The following is an 18,406-nucleotide window of genomic DNA, read 5'->3' on the forward strand; positions in this document are numbered from 1 at the left end:
TGCAGGTGAGCCTCATGAGCAGATCTGTTTTGGATCGTGCTGCTTGACTATCGTTCGTTCTGACGATGAGAAGTGAATGTGTGATCCTTGGGCAGGATGTTTATTTTGTGTGACATGTCTATATTAATTATGCCACTCCACTACTACTATGGTTTGTAATAATTATCGAACTTAGTTTGTAAGGTTTGAAACAACTGGTTTGTAAACTATGTTATCGTAAGACTTCCGCTGTTTTTACTCTGGTTTTGATATTTGAATAAATGTTGTAATACTGCAATGACTCTGTAACATGATCCTGCTCAGAAATCGTGGATGATTCGGGGTTCCCCGAGGACACCCGACAGTCTTTTTAAGTTATTGGAAACATATGCATAAATGTCAAAGGTCGTCGGATAGTGACAGGTGCATGTGGGCCCTATAACTTAGGAGGTTCTGCCACAGTCGCTGCCCCAACCAAAGTCGTTTCACCGACCAGCACCGCGACGATGGACAACCTCTCTAGGGGGAGCTAGGGGCAACCATGTCGACTACCCTCGCCAACATGACTAGGACGTCCAAGCGCACATCAACAATCTTCAAGACGCATGATGTCATATCGACGAGCATCATTTCTCTCGCCATGAAGAAGAAGTACGCCGCCGTCAAGAATACGAGCAAGAGTTCGGTAATCCGGACTTAGCCCTCGAGCCACTTAATGTCAACAACATCGCAGATCACAACAGTGATGATCCCAAAGGGCCTTGAGCATTCACAAGGGCACTCCAAACACTCTAGTGGCCCCATGGTTTCAAAATCACTAGGGTCGAGCCCTACGGGGGATAGATGAACCCCACATAGTGGCTACAAGCTTATGCCACTACTGTGCGTGGCATCGGGGGAGATACCAGCGTCATGGCAAACTATCTTCCCGTCATGCTCACACCAACTATGATGAACTGGTTCACAAGCCTTGCCCCAGACTCCATCGGATCCTAGGAAGAGCTAAAGTAGGTCTTCATCGACAACTACAAGGCTACGTGTACTCGGCTGGGCGCCAAGCATGATCTGAACCACATCTACCAAAAGCCATCTGAGCTCCTTCGTAACTACATTAGATGCTTTTTTGAGATGAGGAATTCTATTCCTAACATCATAGAAGCTGAGGTCATCACCGCCTTTGTCTGAGGACTCCATCACCACGACCTTCGCTCCAAGTTCAATCGCAAGCCACAAAAAGGGATTGGCGAGATGATTATGACTGCCAATCAGTATGTCAACGCTGAAGAGGCCAAAGTATGCTTCAACGTGGATGTGGGCACTCATCGCCCAACTCGCTGCAGTGACGAGCGACCTGATGACCGATGCCATAGTGACCGCCGCTACGATGACCGTAGTCACCATCAGGACAGTGGTCGTGATCATCCAGAAGGATCCAAATCTGGTCAATATCGCTGCCGCTGACCAGACCACATTGTCTCCACTATTGATGAACCTCATGCTAAGTGCAACTACGATGAGTAGTACAAGAAGATCCTTGAAGGCCCATGCCTCCTCCATAAGAATAGCAAGCATAAGATGAAGGACTGCCTCGGCTTGGCTAAGGAATTCTAGGCTAAAAAGCCACACAACAACAACAATGATGGAGCAAGAGGCCGCCGACTACCTAGGGACAACAACAACAATGCCTTCTAGGATCACGACAAAGTGGTTGCCACCATCTTTAGGGCCTTGCTAGGGGCTCACCGTCAGCGTGGAAGATGCCATCGCCAACCCTAGCTATCGCCCCTGGTCTAAGGTCCCCATCACCTTTAGTAGGGCTGACTAGTGGGCGGACATCCCTTAGATAGGGCATTTCCCCCTTATTCTTGATGCAACTGTCAGGAAAGTGCTTTTTAGGAAAGTACTCTTTGACGGCAGAAGTGCTCTGAACCTCCTCTTTGCTGAAGCCCTAAAGGAGCTGGGCCTTAGGATAGGAGACCTCGCACCCTCTGACTCCTTCTTCTAGGGTGTGGTACCTTGCAGGCATCCAAACCACTTGGAGAGATCACCCTCCTAGTATAGTTCGGCACTGCTAGCAACTACCACGTCGAGCACATCAACTTCTATGTCGCCGACTTCAACACCACCTACCATGCCATACTTGGTCGGCCAGCTCTAGCCAAGTTCATGGCCATACCGTACTATGCCTATCTGGTGCTGAAGATGCCTTCACCTATAGGAGTTTTGGCCCTACAGGCCAACCTCTCCATCACCTATGCCTGCTAGACACAGAGTCTCATGCTCGTCGAAGCCACCGACCTCTCCATCCAAATGGCTATCATGGTCATTGATGCCAAGACGGTGCCTACCGATGACCTAGAGATCCCACGCTGGAGCCTCCATGTGTGTTCGCTAAGTCCAAGGAAACAAAGGAGGTCGGCCTCGGCCTCAATGACCCCTCCAAGACCATCAAGATTGGGGCTCACCTTGACCTCAAATAGGAAAGCGTGCTCATCTCCTTCCTATATGCCAATGCCGACATGTTTGGTTGGAAACCTATAGACATGCTAGGATACCACGGGAGAAGATCGAGCACTCCTTGAATGTCTCACCGACCGCCAAGCCAATCAAGCAGAAACTCCGACGATTCTTGCTAGACAAGAAGGAGGCTATTAGGGTAGAAATAAGACGGCTCCTAGCTACCGGATTGATTAAAGAAGTGCATCATCCTGAGTGGTTAGCAAACCATGTTCTCATCCAAAAAGAGAATAAAGAATGGAGAATGTGCGTTGATTACACTAATCTCAATAAACACTGCCCTAAAGACCTCTTTGGCCTACCTCGAATAGACGAGGTTGTAAACTCCACTGCTGACTGTGAACTACTCTCCTTCCTTGACTGTTACTCTGGCTATCACCAGATATCCTGAAAGAGGATGACCAGATCAAAACATCATTCATCATGTATTTTGGTGCATATTGCTATACCACCATGTCCTTCGGAATCAAGAACACCAGGGTGACCTACCAAAGGGCCATCCAGATGTGCCTTGATCAACAGATAGGCCGCAACATCGAAGGTTACATCAATGATGTGGTCGTCAAGTCTAGAACCACTAACAATCTCATCGCCGACCTCAAAGAAATGTTTGCCAACCTGAAATGATATAGATGGAAGTTGAATCCTTCGAAGTGCATCTTTGGAGTTCCATTCGGCTTACTCTTGGGCTACATCGTTAGTGCCCGTGGTATCAAACCAAACCCTGACAAGGTCTCTATCATCACCAACATGTAACGGCCAACATGCGTAAAGGATATCTAGAAGCTCACAGGGTGCATGGCTGCTCTTAGCCGCTTTATATCACGCCTCGGTGAAAAGGGACTACCGTTCTTCAAACTCCTCAAGGTCTCCACGTGCTTCCCCTGGTCAGATGAGGTAGACATAGCTTTCAAGCAGCTCAAGTTGTTTCTAACAAAGCCTCCGATCATGATGGCGCCTCAACCAGATGAAACACTACTGATCTACATCGCCGCCACTTCTCGCGTCGTTAGCATAGCTATCACCATCGAGCGCAAGGAAGCCAGGCACACCTATAAGGTACACCATCTGGTCTACTTCATCAGTGAGGTCCTTAATGAGTCCAAAACTTATTATCCTTATGTTTAGAAACTGCTTTATGCCATTCTAGTCACATCACACAAGCTCCGCCATTACTTCGAGTATTACAATATCATGATGGTCACCAAGTTCCCTCTGGGGGACATCCTCTGCAACAAAGAGGCCAACAACCACATTATCAAGTGGGCTATCAAGCTTAGCACTTACTCCATCGAATTTAGAAGTAGGCCTACCATCAAGTCACAGGTGCTCACTGACTTTGTTGCTGAGTGGACTGAGATCCAAGAGCCCATCCCCACTACTTGCCCCGAGCACTGGGTGATGTACTTTGACGGTGTCCTCAACATCAATAGTGCTAGTGTGGGCATTTTATTCATTATGCTGACCAAGGACAGACTTCGATACATTCTCCGAATTCATTTCCCAGCCTCCAACAATGCCACCGAATATGAAGCATGTATCCATGGACTCTATATAGCCATCGAGCTCGGCGTCAAATGCCTCATGGTATATGGAGACTCTGCGTTAGTCATCTACCAGGGCAACAAAGACTGGTCCTATTCTAGTGAGAAGATGGACGCATACTGCACTGAAATCAGGAAACTCAAAGGAAGTTCTATCGTATTGAGTACCACCGCATGGTATGAGACCAAAATCTACTCACCGACCACCTATCCAAGTTAGTCTCTTCTCACGCTCATTCAAGACCTCTTTACGCCATCTATTAAGGAAGAGAAGGAAGCTCATGAAATCCCTCATGTCGAGCAGTTGGTACTTACAGTACCTTGTCAGCCACCGACTAGAGGGAATAGTTCATCAAGTACCTCACCAGCACCAACGTACCCGCCGACAAGACTGAAATTGAATGCCTAATCCATCGTAGCAAGCGTTACGTGCTGGTATACAGGAACTTGATGAGGAAAAGTGCCAAGGAGGGGATACTGTAGAAATGCATCACCCAAGAATAGGGAGTTAAACTACTTCTCAAAATTCACTTTGGTTCCTGTGGCAATCACATGGCCTCGAGAAGCCTAGTTGGCAAAGCTTTTCGAGCTAGTTTTTATTGGCCCACAGCCATCACTGACGCTGAAGACCTCGTCTGACATTGTGAAGGATGTCAATTTTTCACCAAGTAGATACACATGCCGGCGCAAGAATTGTAGACTATCCTAGCTTCTTGGCCTTTCGCATGCTAGGGACTAGACATGATCGGGCCTTTTAAGCCAACGCCAGGTGGTTTCCAGTATGTGTACGTCACCATTGATAAGTTCTCCAAGTGGATCGAATATAAACTGCTTGTTTTGGCTACTCTAAAGAAGGCAGTAGAGCTCTTCGAAGATATCATCCACATATTTGGTCTCCCGAATAGCATTATCATCGACCTCAAAACTACATTCACTGGTCATCATTTTTGGGACTTCTACGAAGACTGATGCATCTCCGTCAAATACGTCTCTGTTGCCCATCCTAGAGCCTATGGCTAGGTCAAATGGGCAAATGACATGATCCTTGATGCCCTCAAAAAAGGCTATATCAGAAAGAGGAAATGCATCTGGGCAGATGGCTCAAAGAGCTCCCAGCTGTGGTCTAGGGACTATGCACTCAAAGTAGTCGTAGCACCGGTGTGTCTCCATACTTTTTGGTATATGGCTCAGAAGCCATACTTCTAGTGGACATTGCCTTCCAAGCACCTAGGGTGGAACATTATAATGAAGAGGAAGCCACAAATGTTTGGATGGAGGACATCGACAGGGCCGAAGAAGAATGCCTGATCACTTGCATCCACACAGCCAAATACCTAGAAGGCTTGCAAAGATACTACAACCGCAACATCAAAGCTAGTTCATTTATTGTCGGTGACCTCGTTCTTCGTAGAAAATAGAAAATCGAAGGGATGCACAAGCTCTCCTTCTCATGGGAAGGGCCTTACGTGGTCAAAGAGGTTACTCGACTAGGGTCTTACCGGCTATTGGACTTGGATAGAATCAATATCCCCAATTCATGGCACATCAAGCACCTTATACATTTCTATCCTTGAAACGCTCTAGATATGCACTCTCCACTCCATAATGAATGAAGTTTTTATCGCCATAATTTTCTCCATTATTTCTCCATTACGGTTTAATCTCCATTTGTGGTCGCCAGCTCTAAGCTACTCCTTAACAAACTCTAAGACGTGATCTCCATAAACGCTCCACCATGTTTCTCCATATCTCCAATATATTTCTCCAACCGCCGAGCAGCACATGTTCTGCTCTGTGTTCTTTGGAGGAGACCCAGTCTCCGATCTCTCCCTACATGTGCTATGGGTTCCGTGCTCTATGTTATGGGTGGTCGGTTGTGGTTCCTTAGTCACACCTATTTCTCCTACACGTGCACGGGCTCTGCGCTCACCGTTATGGAATACGGGCTAGCCATGGCCAAGAGCCCAGTAACGAACTAACTGCTCAGACGCTACTTATACCACGTATAATTGTGTTAGGGTTAACACTACATCTATTTTTCACTGAAATACTGGCAAACTGCATAAACATGCACTTGTCACTTTACAACATTTGTACACATACATGAATGTTTGTCTATGCACTCATGCATTTTAACTATCCTCTCCAGCTATTATAGATTACTCTCCGAGCAGGTCATAATGTTTGGCCCTCTCCATCCACCTCGTCGAATAGGTTGACGTCTTTGGGCAGCCTCTTCACCACGTCCTCCACCTCATCTTCCAGCTCCTGCTGGTTCGTCGCACTAGTCCCTCTGGCGAATCTAGCCCCTATCACTCGCAGATCGATGGTAGGATAATGAGACTAGACTATCGCCAGGGCATGGGTCACAGCGAAGATAGTGGCATCGCGGTTGAAGCTTTTGATGTTCTCCCACACCGCCTTGCACCTGTCGATGATGGTGTCCGGATGAGGTGGCCTATCATTGGGCTGAGGAGCTACCTCCATGTCGATGCAGTCGAGCACTGGCCTAACTCTGGCCACCACGGTATCAAGCTTTTGCCTCTAGGTTTGCGCCTCCTACTCTAGCATGTCGAACTAGGCCTTGGTCCTTCCACGGTATTCTACAAGCACCGAGAAGATCCGTCAAGTGAATATGTCACTTAAGCAACAACTCCGACCACGAACTACTCACCTTTTAGCACCTCGGCTAGTTTCTCCACTTGCCTAGATGCCTTCTTCTCCTCCACTTGGAGTTGACCGATGACCTGACACAACTGGCTGAGCTCTGCATCTTGCTCTACAAAAGTGACCATCGTCAGCAACATTAAAGATGTTTGGCAATACAAAACAAGTTCATCGATCTGCAGTACCTTTTTTCTGCTCAGAGAGGCTTCTTCGCTACTCAGAGCTATGCTCTAGCTACTTAGAGCTACCATATAACTGCTCAGACATGATCACCAACTGCTTGGATAAGGCCCCATTTTGGTATTCTAGGTCCCGCATGTTAGATTCAGAAAGATCTCGCTCGTGCTGGGCCCTCTGGACATTTTTCTCAATAAGCTTCATCGCCTCCTTTAGTTTCGCGTTCTCCTTGGCGAGGGGCTCCATCCTCTTGATCAATTGTCGCTGTTGTTTGGTAGTTCATGCTATGCCCTGCAAAAGCAACAAGATTATGAAGAACTCCAATCTCTAATGTCAAAGACGAACATTGATGACGCAATACTAACCTTGATTTGTTTCATCGCCATGGAAAGGGTGGACTCCAGCCTCCTGACCTCCCTGGTGGTGTCCTCCTCTTCCATGACCACCACTTCATTGCCTCGCTTGCGGAGGATACAGATTGCTTGAGGTCATGTTTCCTCACACTCAATCTCTTCCACCTCATCCTCCTCCAATGTAGGTGGCACCACCTAGGGGCTTGGTTGCCGCATAGCGTGGCCGACCATGCCCTCTAATGCCTCAGGGAGTGCCATCTGCTCTTCTAGCACTTCGGGCTTCTCCACCCTAGACTCCAATGCGGTGTCGGTAACTCCAGCATCTGCCTCCAAAGACCCGGTGGCTCCCGTTGTTGCCCCGGGCACTGCCGCGGACTCGACTATCATTGGCGTCAACCATTTTCCACTGTCAAGTCCATCAGCAATGGCGGTTGACTCCTCCGTAGGCTACCGAGCGCCCGGGGACTCTAGGATAGGGTATGCTGGTATTACCACCGCACCGGGGCTAGCTCTTGGCTATTCTCCAGTCTAGATGGATGGATTCAAATTGTTCGGATGTTTCGCTCTGCATTAGATTAGCTCGTCAATCACCACAAACTATAAGGATCCAATAGCAAAATGAATTCAAGGCAAGGATACTTACTCGTCGGCCTCCTGGTACACGGTTCTAAACTAGCACTGCCTCCTCGAACCCCTAGGCATGGCTCTAGGATCAACCCACATGCCCTGGGCTAGACGTCTCGTAGCCCTAGCCGTCAGCCTCTCCTCCATTCATCCCTCAGGGACTCCCTTCACCTGCTGCTTGCGGATTTCTTTCACCAATTGCTTGGGGACTCCCTGCCCTCCTTTCGTTGGCACCTCCCCGCGTGTGTTGCATGACGACGCCTCAGCGCTCGGAGGAGGAGCTACTAGAGCCCTGTCGTCGTCTGACCACTCGAACATCGCTGCACTCTACATCTAAGTGGTCTGGTCACCACCAAGCAAGATGCCGCCTAGCTTGCGGGGAGCTACACCCACTGTCTTCCTCTTCTTCTAGGCTAGCTCATCTTTCACTGTCCTTTCCTCTGACACTAGGGGGACTCTCCGTCCGATCAGCATCTGCGCCTCTAGACTCTAATGAGGCACTGACGACACCCTCCTCAGGCTGAGTTGTTGGCCGAGCATCCACTACCTTCAGCCAATCGCTCCTCAGCACGCCTGAGAAGTATGCTGCTCGTTCCTATGAATGAATGTTTCCACAAGTAAATCAGTTCACTGCTCGGCAATGATACAAGATAAAAAGCATCAGGAACAAATAGTTGAGACTTTTACTTGAGGAGGGGGTTTCATGTAGTTGAAGGCTCTTGTCTACCCTTGCACGCTGAACGACGTTTTTGGAGTAAATAGTTCAGCTGCATGGCATATCACATCATCCGTTGATAGCCTCTCTGTCTTCTCTCGGGTGCCGTCAGTGTCCCCCTTGAAGTCAAAGCTTATGTGGGCTCTCTCCTTATAGGGCTGGACATGGCGCACTATGAAGCTCGCTGCCACCAGTCCGCTGTTCATCTTCACGCCCTTTATTAGGTCGAGGAGCTCCTTCACCTAATCCATATCACCACTACTCGGTTTCTCTGACCAGCTCTTCTGGTTTTCTAGGACATGGTCGGTGTCACAACGGATGGCTAGATGGCTCTGCTTCATGTAGAACCACCTGGCGTTCCACCCCTTCAGCAAGGTGTTTAGCGGAATAGTGATGTACTCACTCATCATCCCATCATGGAGTTGCAGATACACGCCACCAACCACCCTAGAACCACCGTCGCCCTTCTTCTTCAGCCAGAACATGTGACAGAAGAGGTTGAAGTGGGGAAGAATCTCGAGATACGCCTCACAAAATGGATAAAAATCGAGATGTGTAAGATGGTGTTTGGGTGGAGATTGCATAGACTAACTCTCTAGAACTCCAATAGATCCCTCAAGAAAGGATGAATGGGAAATCCTAACCCGTGCCATAAGTAATCTTCAAATACTATAGCTTCATCGGTATGCGGCATCAGGTAGGGCTCACCATAGGCTAGCCACCATCCAGCGATGATGTGTTCAGGAAGAATGCCCGCATCCACCATCCCATTGATCTCTACCTCCCCCATGAGCGATGACACCCACTCATTGTCACGGCTAGCTCCAGCGGCCACCTTCTTTGGGTTTCCAACTCCCCTCTTTGGTGCCATCTCTCAGATCTGGTTTGGGATTGGCGGTGGAAGCACGTGTGAATATGAATCTAGAAGCATGAGGGATGAGGAGGAAGATGAAGTGGTGAAGTGGCAAAGGTGGGAGCGGGGAGTGTGGTGGTGCAGTTATAAAGCACTCCCCCACTTTCGCATTTGAGGGTTTTTGGGAAACCGCTCCATGATTTGCGCCTCTCTGAATTCTCCAAAATGGTGTGGTAGGCTATTACCTAGGCTTTCGCGCAACTGCAGCCCATATCGCCTATTTTTCACCAAATTTTGTTACTGCTCATCGAATATTCGCTGACTTCTCCATAATCCATTAAGGCTCAATAACTCCTATTGTATAGTCGTTACTCTGGTTTTTTATCCTTGATTTGTTTTCTCCAAGATTTCCACCTATGGCTCGGGGACTGCATCATCAATACGACTTGGTTCCTCACCACACTAGGAACTTTCTTCTATTGACTGTTGCTTCTGGCCCTACCACCACATAACCATATCACCTACTGTCAGGCTCAGGGACTAAGTGGGCACACTTCACCTTGCGGTAAATGTGCTTTTCTCATCTTGGTGCTACGGCTAGGGACTAGCTGCCTGTTCGGCTTGTCTTCTATTTTTCTCCTACTTTGGACCCTGGCACCACGTGACTGTGTCACCTACTGTCAGGCTCGGGGACTAAGTAGGAACACTTCACCTTGCGGTGAGTGTGTTTGCTTTATTCTAGATGACTCCATGCCTCTTGAAGTTGAAGAAAACTATCTCCCTTTCTTGAGGTCAGACTCTAAGTGGGCACACTTGGTCCAGTGTGAGGAAATTTTTGATTTTGAACTTGAGCTCCTTACATCCTTATGGCAAGCCCTACTTGGGATACACTACTCGACAATGGTTCACACTACTCGATGATGGTTCACAACTGCTCGGCGACGGTTCACAACTGCTCAACAACTCATTACGGTGGTCGGACCATGAGTCTGGTTGCTCGGCTTTGTTCACACCTGCTTAGACAAACTCAAGACAGCATTGCACAACGGATACAAGGTGCTCGGGGACTAGCTATGGGGGGTACGGCCCTAGATACCCATGGCAGACCATATGGGCTGCGCCCCCAGGGGTGGCCCAGCCCATAAGACGAAGCCTTGCAGAGCACAACACTACTCGGCGTGTCCCACAAGACACTAGGAAGATATCCTAAAGATACTACGAGATCTGGTAGGATACATATGATCCCATGATTTCTGTAATATGTTATTACTTTTTGGTTATCTCCTAGATCTAACTGACTTGTAACCCTGCCCCTCGAACTATATAAGGTGGGTAGAGACCCTGTCCAAACACAGGCAATATCATACGATAGCCAATACAATCTAACAGACCATAGGAGTAGGGTATTACATTGTGCTAATGGCCCAAACCTGTCTAACTCATGTGTCTCTATTGCATTTTTATTCTTGATTACACGCATCTCTACCGATCAATCTACCTTTATGGGATACCCCTCGGAGGACAACCGATGATATTCTATCGACAAGCATCAACTTGTGAGGAACAACCCATGCTATAGAGAGCCCACTTATCATAGGAATTATAAGCATAACCAAAGTATAACTAGAATACATGACTGGTACATAAAGTAAAAGACTTGAAATAATGCTTGCATAGAAAGAAACACACTAATAAATAAAGTACTTACAAAAGAGAGACAAAGCTATACCAGACTCCTGAAGATTGCTCCAGAGCTCCCACCAAGTTTAGCTACTACTAGAAGAGCTACATCTTGAGAGACTAGAGGGAGAGCTACATCTCTTGTATGTGAAGGTGTGTGTTAGAAGTGATGGGTGAGGGTCCTATTTATAGCCTAAGGTGGAGTAGGGGCTACTCCATCGCCACGTCATCAATTCATGCGCCCTCCATCGTCCTCCATTGGATCAAACCATCATATAATCAAGGGTAGAGAGCATTTGACCATGTGCTTCTTTGCATGGAGGCATGCAATGGCGGTGGAGTGAGGATGGGGCATCGGGCGGCGGTGGGGTGGCACTGGTCGCCCCCCCTATAACAAGTGGGGCCTCCCTCCTTCTTCGAGAAGCTTGGCCCACATGTCATGAGTGGGTGTGGGTGGTTGGAGATGTTTGTCATGTTGGTTGTGCTGCCATGACACGTGGGTGATTTGTGTGATGCTTCGTTCAGCCTTTGATGCTGAACTGACTTTAGATCAATGGTGGAGAAGCCTTGGAGGACCTGTCCCATGGATTAATGACATGGTAGGGGCAGGTGGGGCACCGGGCAGCACCCTTGTGGGGCCAGCCAGCGTGGGCCCAAGGCCCCTTGCCACATCCACTTGCCTCCTTTGTCCATTTTCTTTACTATTTTGCACAAATTTTGCTATAATTCCTGCATAGAAATAATTCTACATGTACAAGTGAAACTAGGTGAATTATAAACATAAATCACTACTTGTGTTGTTGTTTACTCCCATTTTTGGTGTAATGTTGATGGTTAAAAGAGGCATTTAGTGACTGTCAACACCAACTAATCGGTGCCTTGAGAGACTCTGGGGTTATAACCCCAACAGTAGCCCCCGAGCATTTTTGCGATCATGAAGTAATCGTGAAACCACTATGTTGCGTGCATATCGAATGTAGGTTCGTATTTTGCACCTTGTTCGAGCTTTGTCGCTCAGACCCCTTGCGGGCTAGTGCATTCAATGTGGTCGATGGCCGTTGGGCTCTGCCCCATCAGGACACCCTAATGATGTGGTACGTGACCATTGAGCCCTACTGTGTCAGTGTGTCGTGTGACAAGGTTCATGACCTAGGTGAGATCATGTGGTCTCATCGATGTTGTATCGGCTTTTCCTTTAGGAAGGTCTTGATTTCCCCGACCTTACACGGGCATCTGACATTGGCTGTGGCCTCCGTGGTTTGCCATGTGGCGCGGGGTTTTAGGCTGCTTAGTCTACCTTTGGGCCTATAAATAGAGGTTTTCCTTCCATTCAAACCACTTATGGTTGTGGCTACAAATCAATCCCTACTTCCTTGTTGAGAGAGTGTGGTAATGGGAGAGAGAGTAGGAGAGAACCATGAGGTCCCAAGCATGTGACCCGCTAAGGGTCGCTTTCTTTCGCCCCTTCCAACAACTAGTGCCAGGAGGAGATTTGTCGGTGAGGGGAGTTGAGTTGGCGTGGCCCTTGAATCTATAGTCTTGTGATCTCCTTGCTCTCTATGGCTTTCGGTCTAGAGATGCAAGGTGGTCTCGAGGTCCAGATGGTGTCATCGCCTTGTCCTCAACCCGGTGAAAATGGCGTTGTCTGCCTTCTGCCCTGGCTTTTCAGCTTCGTTGGTCATGATGCTTGAAAGGGGTTTATGAGGTGTCCCATTCTACCAAGCTTTTGATCGGCGATAGAGGGGGGCGTTCCACAAGCCTCCTTCTAGCATCGTGGCCTTTGGAGCTTGCGACCTTTCCACCATGTTGGTGTCATTAGGATTTTGATGTGGTGTACGGCTAGGCCATGCTTGTAATCGCTGACCTTAAACAAGGGATGGTCCTTTGTTCGAGGATCGTGATGTTTATTAAAAGATCATAGCGAGCCTCGAAGCCTGCTTGGGTGTGGGCACCTTGATTTCAAGGTTGGGATTTCTGAGTGGGTCGTCGGTTTGCCACCACACGAAGTGGGGGTGAGCTAATGGCCCTAACTCGGGCATCCTAGCCCTGAATGTGCTCTCCATTGTCGTCAATGTGATTTTAGGGTGGCTCCCCTGTTTTGGGTTCATCACACACCCTTTACTACAGACGGTGGGGTTGCGACCTTTCTTTCTTAGGGTGAGTACTGCTCTTACAAAGGAAAGCGTCGCCACGAGTTTTAGGCCATTTTGCTCCGTTGACTTCTCTTCGGAGGGGTCGATGACTCCTGTCATATTGTGAGGTCACGGAGTGAGCCGTGGGTTGTGGACCCGAGGCACATGGACGAGTCTAGTCGTGGCTTGGCCTCATCCTTGTACGGGACCTTAGGGTCCCCACTCCTCTTTTCCTGGTGCCCTTTTTGACCTCGAGGGGTTGTGACACCTTGTTACAGGCGGGTTTGATTTTTGCCCCACGCAGGGAGAGGCTCATCACTATAACCACACAGACAGAGCATTGCGCCTCATCAAGGTCAATGGGTAATTCGAGTGGGACCCGATATCTTCCCCAATCGACATGGAGTTCAGTTGTGCCTCGTTGAGAGACATCCCATAAATCATTGGCCATCAAGCCTGTTGGTCCCCAACCACCTCCGCAGTGGCCAGAGGGCAAGATGCCTCGAGCGACTTCAAAGCAAATGACTCAAACATAGGAAGAGATTGTCATGAGGCTCCGCACCACTGATTAGAGCCATTGGGGCCCCTCTCATCCTGCCCCTATCTCTTGGTGGCCTCGAGCTCTTCTAAGGGCCGGCCATAGGGAAATTTTCCTAGACATGACACAGAGTCATGAGCGTGGTGGTTGCTTTGCATGTGGACTCGAGGGATCGTTGCCTCCTTGGTCGCTGCTCGACTTAAATTGCAGCCATTTGTGCGTGAATGGGTGCTTTGCCGCCTTATCATGATGATGGAGGGTCACTTGGAGTGAATCCTAGGGGCGGTCAACCTCCATAGTTTTTCCTGACTTAATGGTGCCCTTATGCACAGTCATGAGTTGTGGTGCGTTGCCATGTTTCCTGAGGGCTGGACCTACTTCGAGGCGGACTCTATGTAGGCGCAGTTCGCATCTTAGGGCGCCGCCACTTAAATAGCCCCTTCTACCTATGCCTGATCCTTACCTTAACTTTCGCTTTCCACTGCCATGTGTTGCAAACAAAAGAGCGAAAAGGAACTAGGAGGTCGGGTATAAGAGTTTTACCTAGGCTGCGTGCAATCACCCACCACCATACGGTGTATTTGTCGTCCCTTGCTAGTTCCACCATCGTCGCCCTGCTTTCCTCCTGCACAGTGAAATGGGTATCTTCGAAGGTGATGGGGTGAGGCTACAGTGGCTTGTGGTGAAAGGCCTTCTTCCTCCAAAGGAGGTTGTCAGGTGGAGGGTTGCCATCGGAGACGTTCTCCCATTCCCATAGCCCAGTAAGGCATTGTCATTCATCGACTTCCATGAGCATAGGTTCATGATCTTAGCGTTAGACTTCTTCCATGGATTCCTTCACGAGTATGGCATCCAACTATAGCACCTTCCTCCTAACACGGTGCTACAGCTAGCAAGCTTCATTGTTGTCTACGAGGCCTTCCTAGGGATTAAGCCTAACAAGGATCTGTTTCGGTGGGTGTTCGTGGACAAGACCCATAAGGCATATGGCTCTTATGGTGGTGTGCTTGCCCTGGTGGGCAAGATGAATATCCAGATGTGCTATGGTGTGTCCCATAGCTTCCCGTGTCTACCATTGAGGAGCTCAAACTCTAGCTAGCATAGGAATTGGTTCTACATTCATGATGATACCACCCCCCTTCCTCAGTTCTCTATTGCCACTCTGGTGAGGGTAGAGTCATGGAGTTGGGGGTGCAACCAGAGCCGATTGAAGAAGGTGCTGGAGATCCTCAGGATCCTTGAGGGCCAAGTGTTGGGCAGCCTAAGTGACATTGAGTGCACCACATGGGAGAAGGTGGTTGCTAAGGATAAGAAACGGCTCTACCACGAGAAGGCGAGGAAGCATGAGGCATGCTAGAAGCATAGGGTCTCGCCTTTGGATGATGATGGTGACGATAATGATGTGGATGCCGAGGATGAGGACAAGGACCTGGTAGTCCTTGATGCTCAGTAGGGATCCGATGACGTTGCCAGACTAAGCAGTACTAGCTATTCAGCGAGCACTTCAGATGGGAGTGTTGCCCAAAAGCGTCCATCCCCATCCCTGCCATGGGGGTCAACTCCGAAGCGGCCCTATGCCATCGTGGGTGGTGTGTGAAGCCCCTTGTCTTTGGCCCATGTCGATCCTTCCTTAGTGGGGGATGGAGTCCTTGTCCAAGGGGAGGATTTTGAGGACTCCGCAGTGAAGAGGGCCATGCTAGGGGTAGATGGCACAGACCGTCGCTCCTCGAAGGGGTCCAGAGGGAAGGGTGGTGACCTCCTCTAGCTCCCTATCATTTGTGTGGAGACTAAGTGCCCTGCTTCCTCAGCACCCCTTTTGGAGGGATTCAAAATGGTGGAAGCGAAGGTTGCTAGGGGTGTGATGTAGGAGATGTTAGCACTGCCGCCGTGGGTGAGGAAACCTCATCGGCATCTGGCCCTGTGGTGTCATCGACGGTATCTCCTACCTCGGCCCCTCCTGTGATGTCATGGGAAGGAGGGTACATTGTAATGGGGATGGGTTTCCCAATCTTCTATCAGGTAGAGGTAACTATCATTGTGGCAGAGAATGACACACCAATCCAGCTTCAGATCGAAAGATCAAACCCTGCAATCTTAGCACCATAACTCCTCTGGTTATCAACCGAGACACAGACCCAGTTGACCTCGCCAACCTCACCAAGAAGGCTAATCCCTACCTGTTGAATGAATAAAACAAGCAAGAACAAGAAAGAAAACAACCAAATTGCTGATGAATGATTAATCTCACGATGTTGGGGTCTCACAAACCGATGAACGGTGAAACTGTCTTTGACAGATTAATCTAAGCAAAACCCAAAACCTAATGATGGTGGTGCCATTTGATTATAAAGGTCTTAGGGTCATCGCCTACCCTAGACACCCCCCCTAACAGGCTCAAAGACGATACATGGCCCATTGGACCAAATACGCTAACGTAGCACCTCGATAGATTCTAGATGCTGAATTCTTTTGACAATTCCCATGGATTCCGAAGAGCTTTTGACATGAGACCATTGGCATTGGCTTCCTTATCAAATTAGCTTTCCAACCATATGTGGATCATTGAAAATGGAGTCTGGAGGCATCGTAGGTGACTAGTTTAAGGCAGACTAGTCCTAGAGGCCGAGGTAGAATCGAACTTGAGTTGCTTTGGGCCTCCACCTTGGGGACTCAAACCGAATTAGCCTCGGGCCTCCTTCTTGACTTTGACACCCTTGCTGGCCTCCTACCCCTCCATACCATGCACCAAACATGGTCATATGCATGGGTGTCATGTCCTCATCACATTGTTCTACCTTTTGTGGAACTCTCCAGCAGGTGTGTTGTGCTCCCCACTGTTCCTCTTTCGGTCGGGGTGATTAACATTTTCTTTTAGCTGATCCTAATGACTTCATGATGCAGTGATCCTCTTGTAGGGCTTGACGTCCTAAGGCCATCATCGAGCATGGTGTGTTCTCCTACATGGTAGAAGCCATCCTTGAGTGATGGTGTGGTTTCCAGGCCATTGGCTAGGCTTCCCCCTATTGCGACCTTGCGCTCACCCCTCAAAGAGGGTTCCATTTTGGTGGGGGACCACCCATGCACTGGTGTGGTGTTGAGCAAGGTAGAGGGAAAGAGGTCGACTGTCAAAGGGTCCAAAGCGGCCATCTGTCTAGAGAAGGGTGCAGGTTCATCACTCGTAGCTGGCCCCCTGTTCGTAGAGGTGATCTCCGATGGGCCAGCCATGTCGACCCTCTCCTTCTACATGGAGGATTTGGAGCTAGGCGAAGATATCTTCATTTGGCCACACCCCATGACTTCGGCAAGGCTTTGTTTGTGGTGGATGGTGTGCCTGAACGAACTACAAGGGAAGCAATCCTGGTCCTAGCCCATGGCCTGCCACACAAAGACGGTGGCAAGTGGCCATGGTTAAGGGGTGGCCGACCTCCTGCCGGCGCTTGCTCAGCCACCCCTTGCTATGGTGGTGGCATGGAACCATGCTAAGGTGGTGGGAGCTAGGGATGCGCCAAGAATAGCCTCCAAGCACTGCCTAGCTCCTATATAAATAGAGGGGTACCCCCCTTCTCTCAACACACAACCTTGAGCATCACCTCACACACCACTACCTCACTCCCTTCTATTAGTTGTAGTTTGACTTTTTAGTAGCTTTAGAGCAGGGCAAAGCTACCTTGGAGAGCTTGGATCCTTGGAAGAAGTGACTCTTGGGTATAAATAGCAATATGAGTTCTTCCAAAGTCATGCTTTCATATGATAATTATAGTCATACTTATGAACTAGAGTATAGTTGTTGTGTTATAATTTTGATATATGAACTAGTATATAGTTTATGTGTCATGAGAATAGCACACTCAACTTTATGCTTAACTACTCATATAACTTATATAATCGAAATTAGAGCAAAGTTGAGGTGGCGGTTCGTCGTGCCGTTAGGTATGCCCAAGTCCTTTACCTATCGATCCGTAGGGTCGGGGACCTAGGGGATTTGGGTAGTTTCTATATAAGCAAGCGTGGTGCCTGGGTATGGAGAGAGGTGAATGCATTGTCCCTTTCCATGGTTGAGGGGTAGGCAGCAGGTGGTGATAGCCCTATCTGTCGCTTGTAATCCCCCATGTTCGACTGGGGTGTAGGAGTCTAAATTATCACATGAGGTTGCTGGCAGACCAGTACTCGATGGCCTCCTAAAGTGCTTCACACTTAGCCCTAATACTAATTATTTAACTGTATGATCATTAACTAATCTTTGTATGAGTATACTAGACCAATGCCTGCTCGAGTTAGGATTATTCTTTTATTCTTTCTTTTCTATTTTATCCTTTGAGTAATGCCAAGTGTGTGTCCACTATCTTGAAAATCACCGTTCTTACTCATGTTATAAATATTGGTGTACTTGTAAGCATTATTATTCAAGTTCATATCCATACTAGACTCTTAATCAAATGCCTTCCTTTGAGAAAATATAAATAATGATACACTGAATACTTCTAGGTGAAATGCTACAATGATAGCTCCATGCACTTGCGGATAAATGTCTAAAATTGTAAGGAACTATCAAGGCTATTACTTAGCGGCATTGCTAATTATTAGTGATGACGCTAAGAAATACTAACAAGCAGTTCTGGCAAGTTGC

General features: G+C 48.5%; 2 protein-coding genes across 2 annotated transcripts; one reads left to right on the forward strand and one right to left on the reverse strand.

Annotated features, from left to right (window-relative positions):
* Positions 1 to 3,294: 3,294 nt before the first annotated feature.
* Positions 3,295 to 5,009, forward strand: LOC136543859 (uncharacterized). Its single transcript, XM_066536196.1, has 3 exons — positions 3,295 to 3,555; positions 3,625 to 4,197; positions 4,773 to 5,009. The coding sequence occupies exons 1-3, from the start codon at positions 3,295 to 3,297 to the stop codon at positions 5,007 to 5,009; spliced, it is 1,071 nt and encodes a 356-aa protein (XP_066392293.1).
* A 1,206-nt stretch (positions 5,010 to 6,215) lies between these two features.
* Positions 6,216 to 7,624, reverse strand: LOC136543861 (uncharacterized). Its single transcript, XM_066536197.1, has 5 exons — positions 7,466 to 7,624; positions 7,250 to 7,345; positions 6,956 to 7,148; positions 6,715 to 6,819; positions 6,216 to 6,349 (listed from the first exon to the last, which is right to left on the reverse strand). The coding sequence occupies exons 1-5, from the start codon at positions 7,622 to 7,624 to the stop codon at positions 6,216 to 6,218; spliced, it is 687 nt and encodes a 228-aa protein (XP_066392294.1).
* Between the last annotated feature and the right edge of the window lie 10,782 nt (positions 7,625 to 18,406).

The sequence above is a fragment of the Miscanthus floridulus genome, chromosome 3 (genome assembly GCF_019320115.1).
Source record: "Miscanthus floridulus cultivar M001 chromosome 3, ASM1932011v1, whole genome shotgun sequence".
Taxonomy (NCBI): domain Eukaryota; kingdom Viridiplantae; phylum Streptophyta; class Magnoliopsida; order Poales; family Poaceae; genus Miscanthus; species Miscanthus floridulus.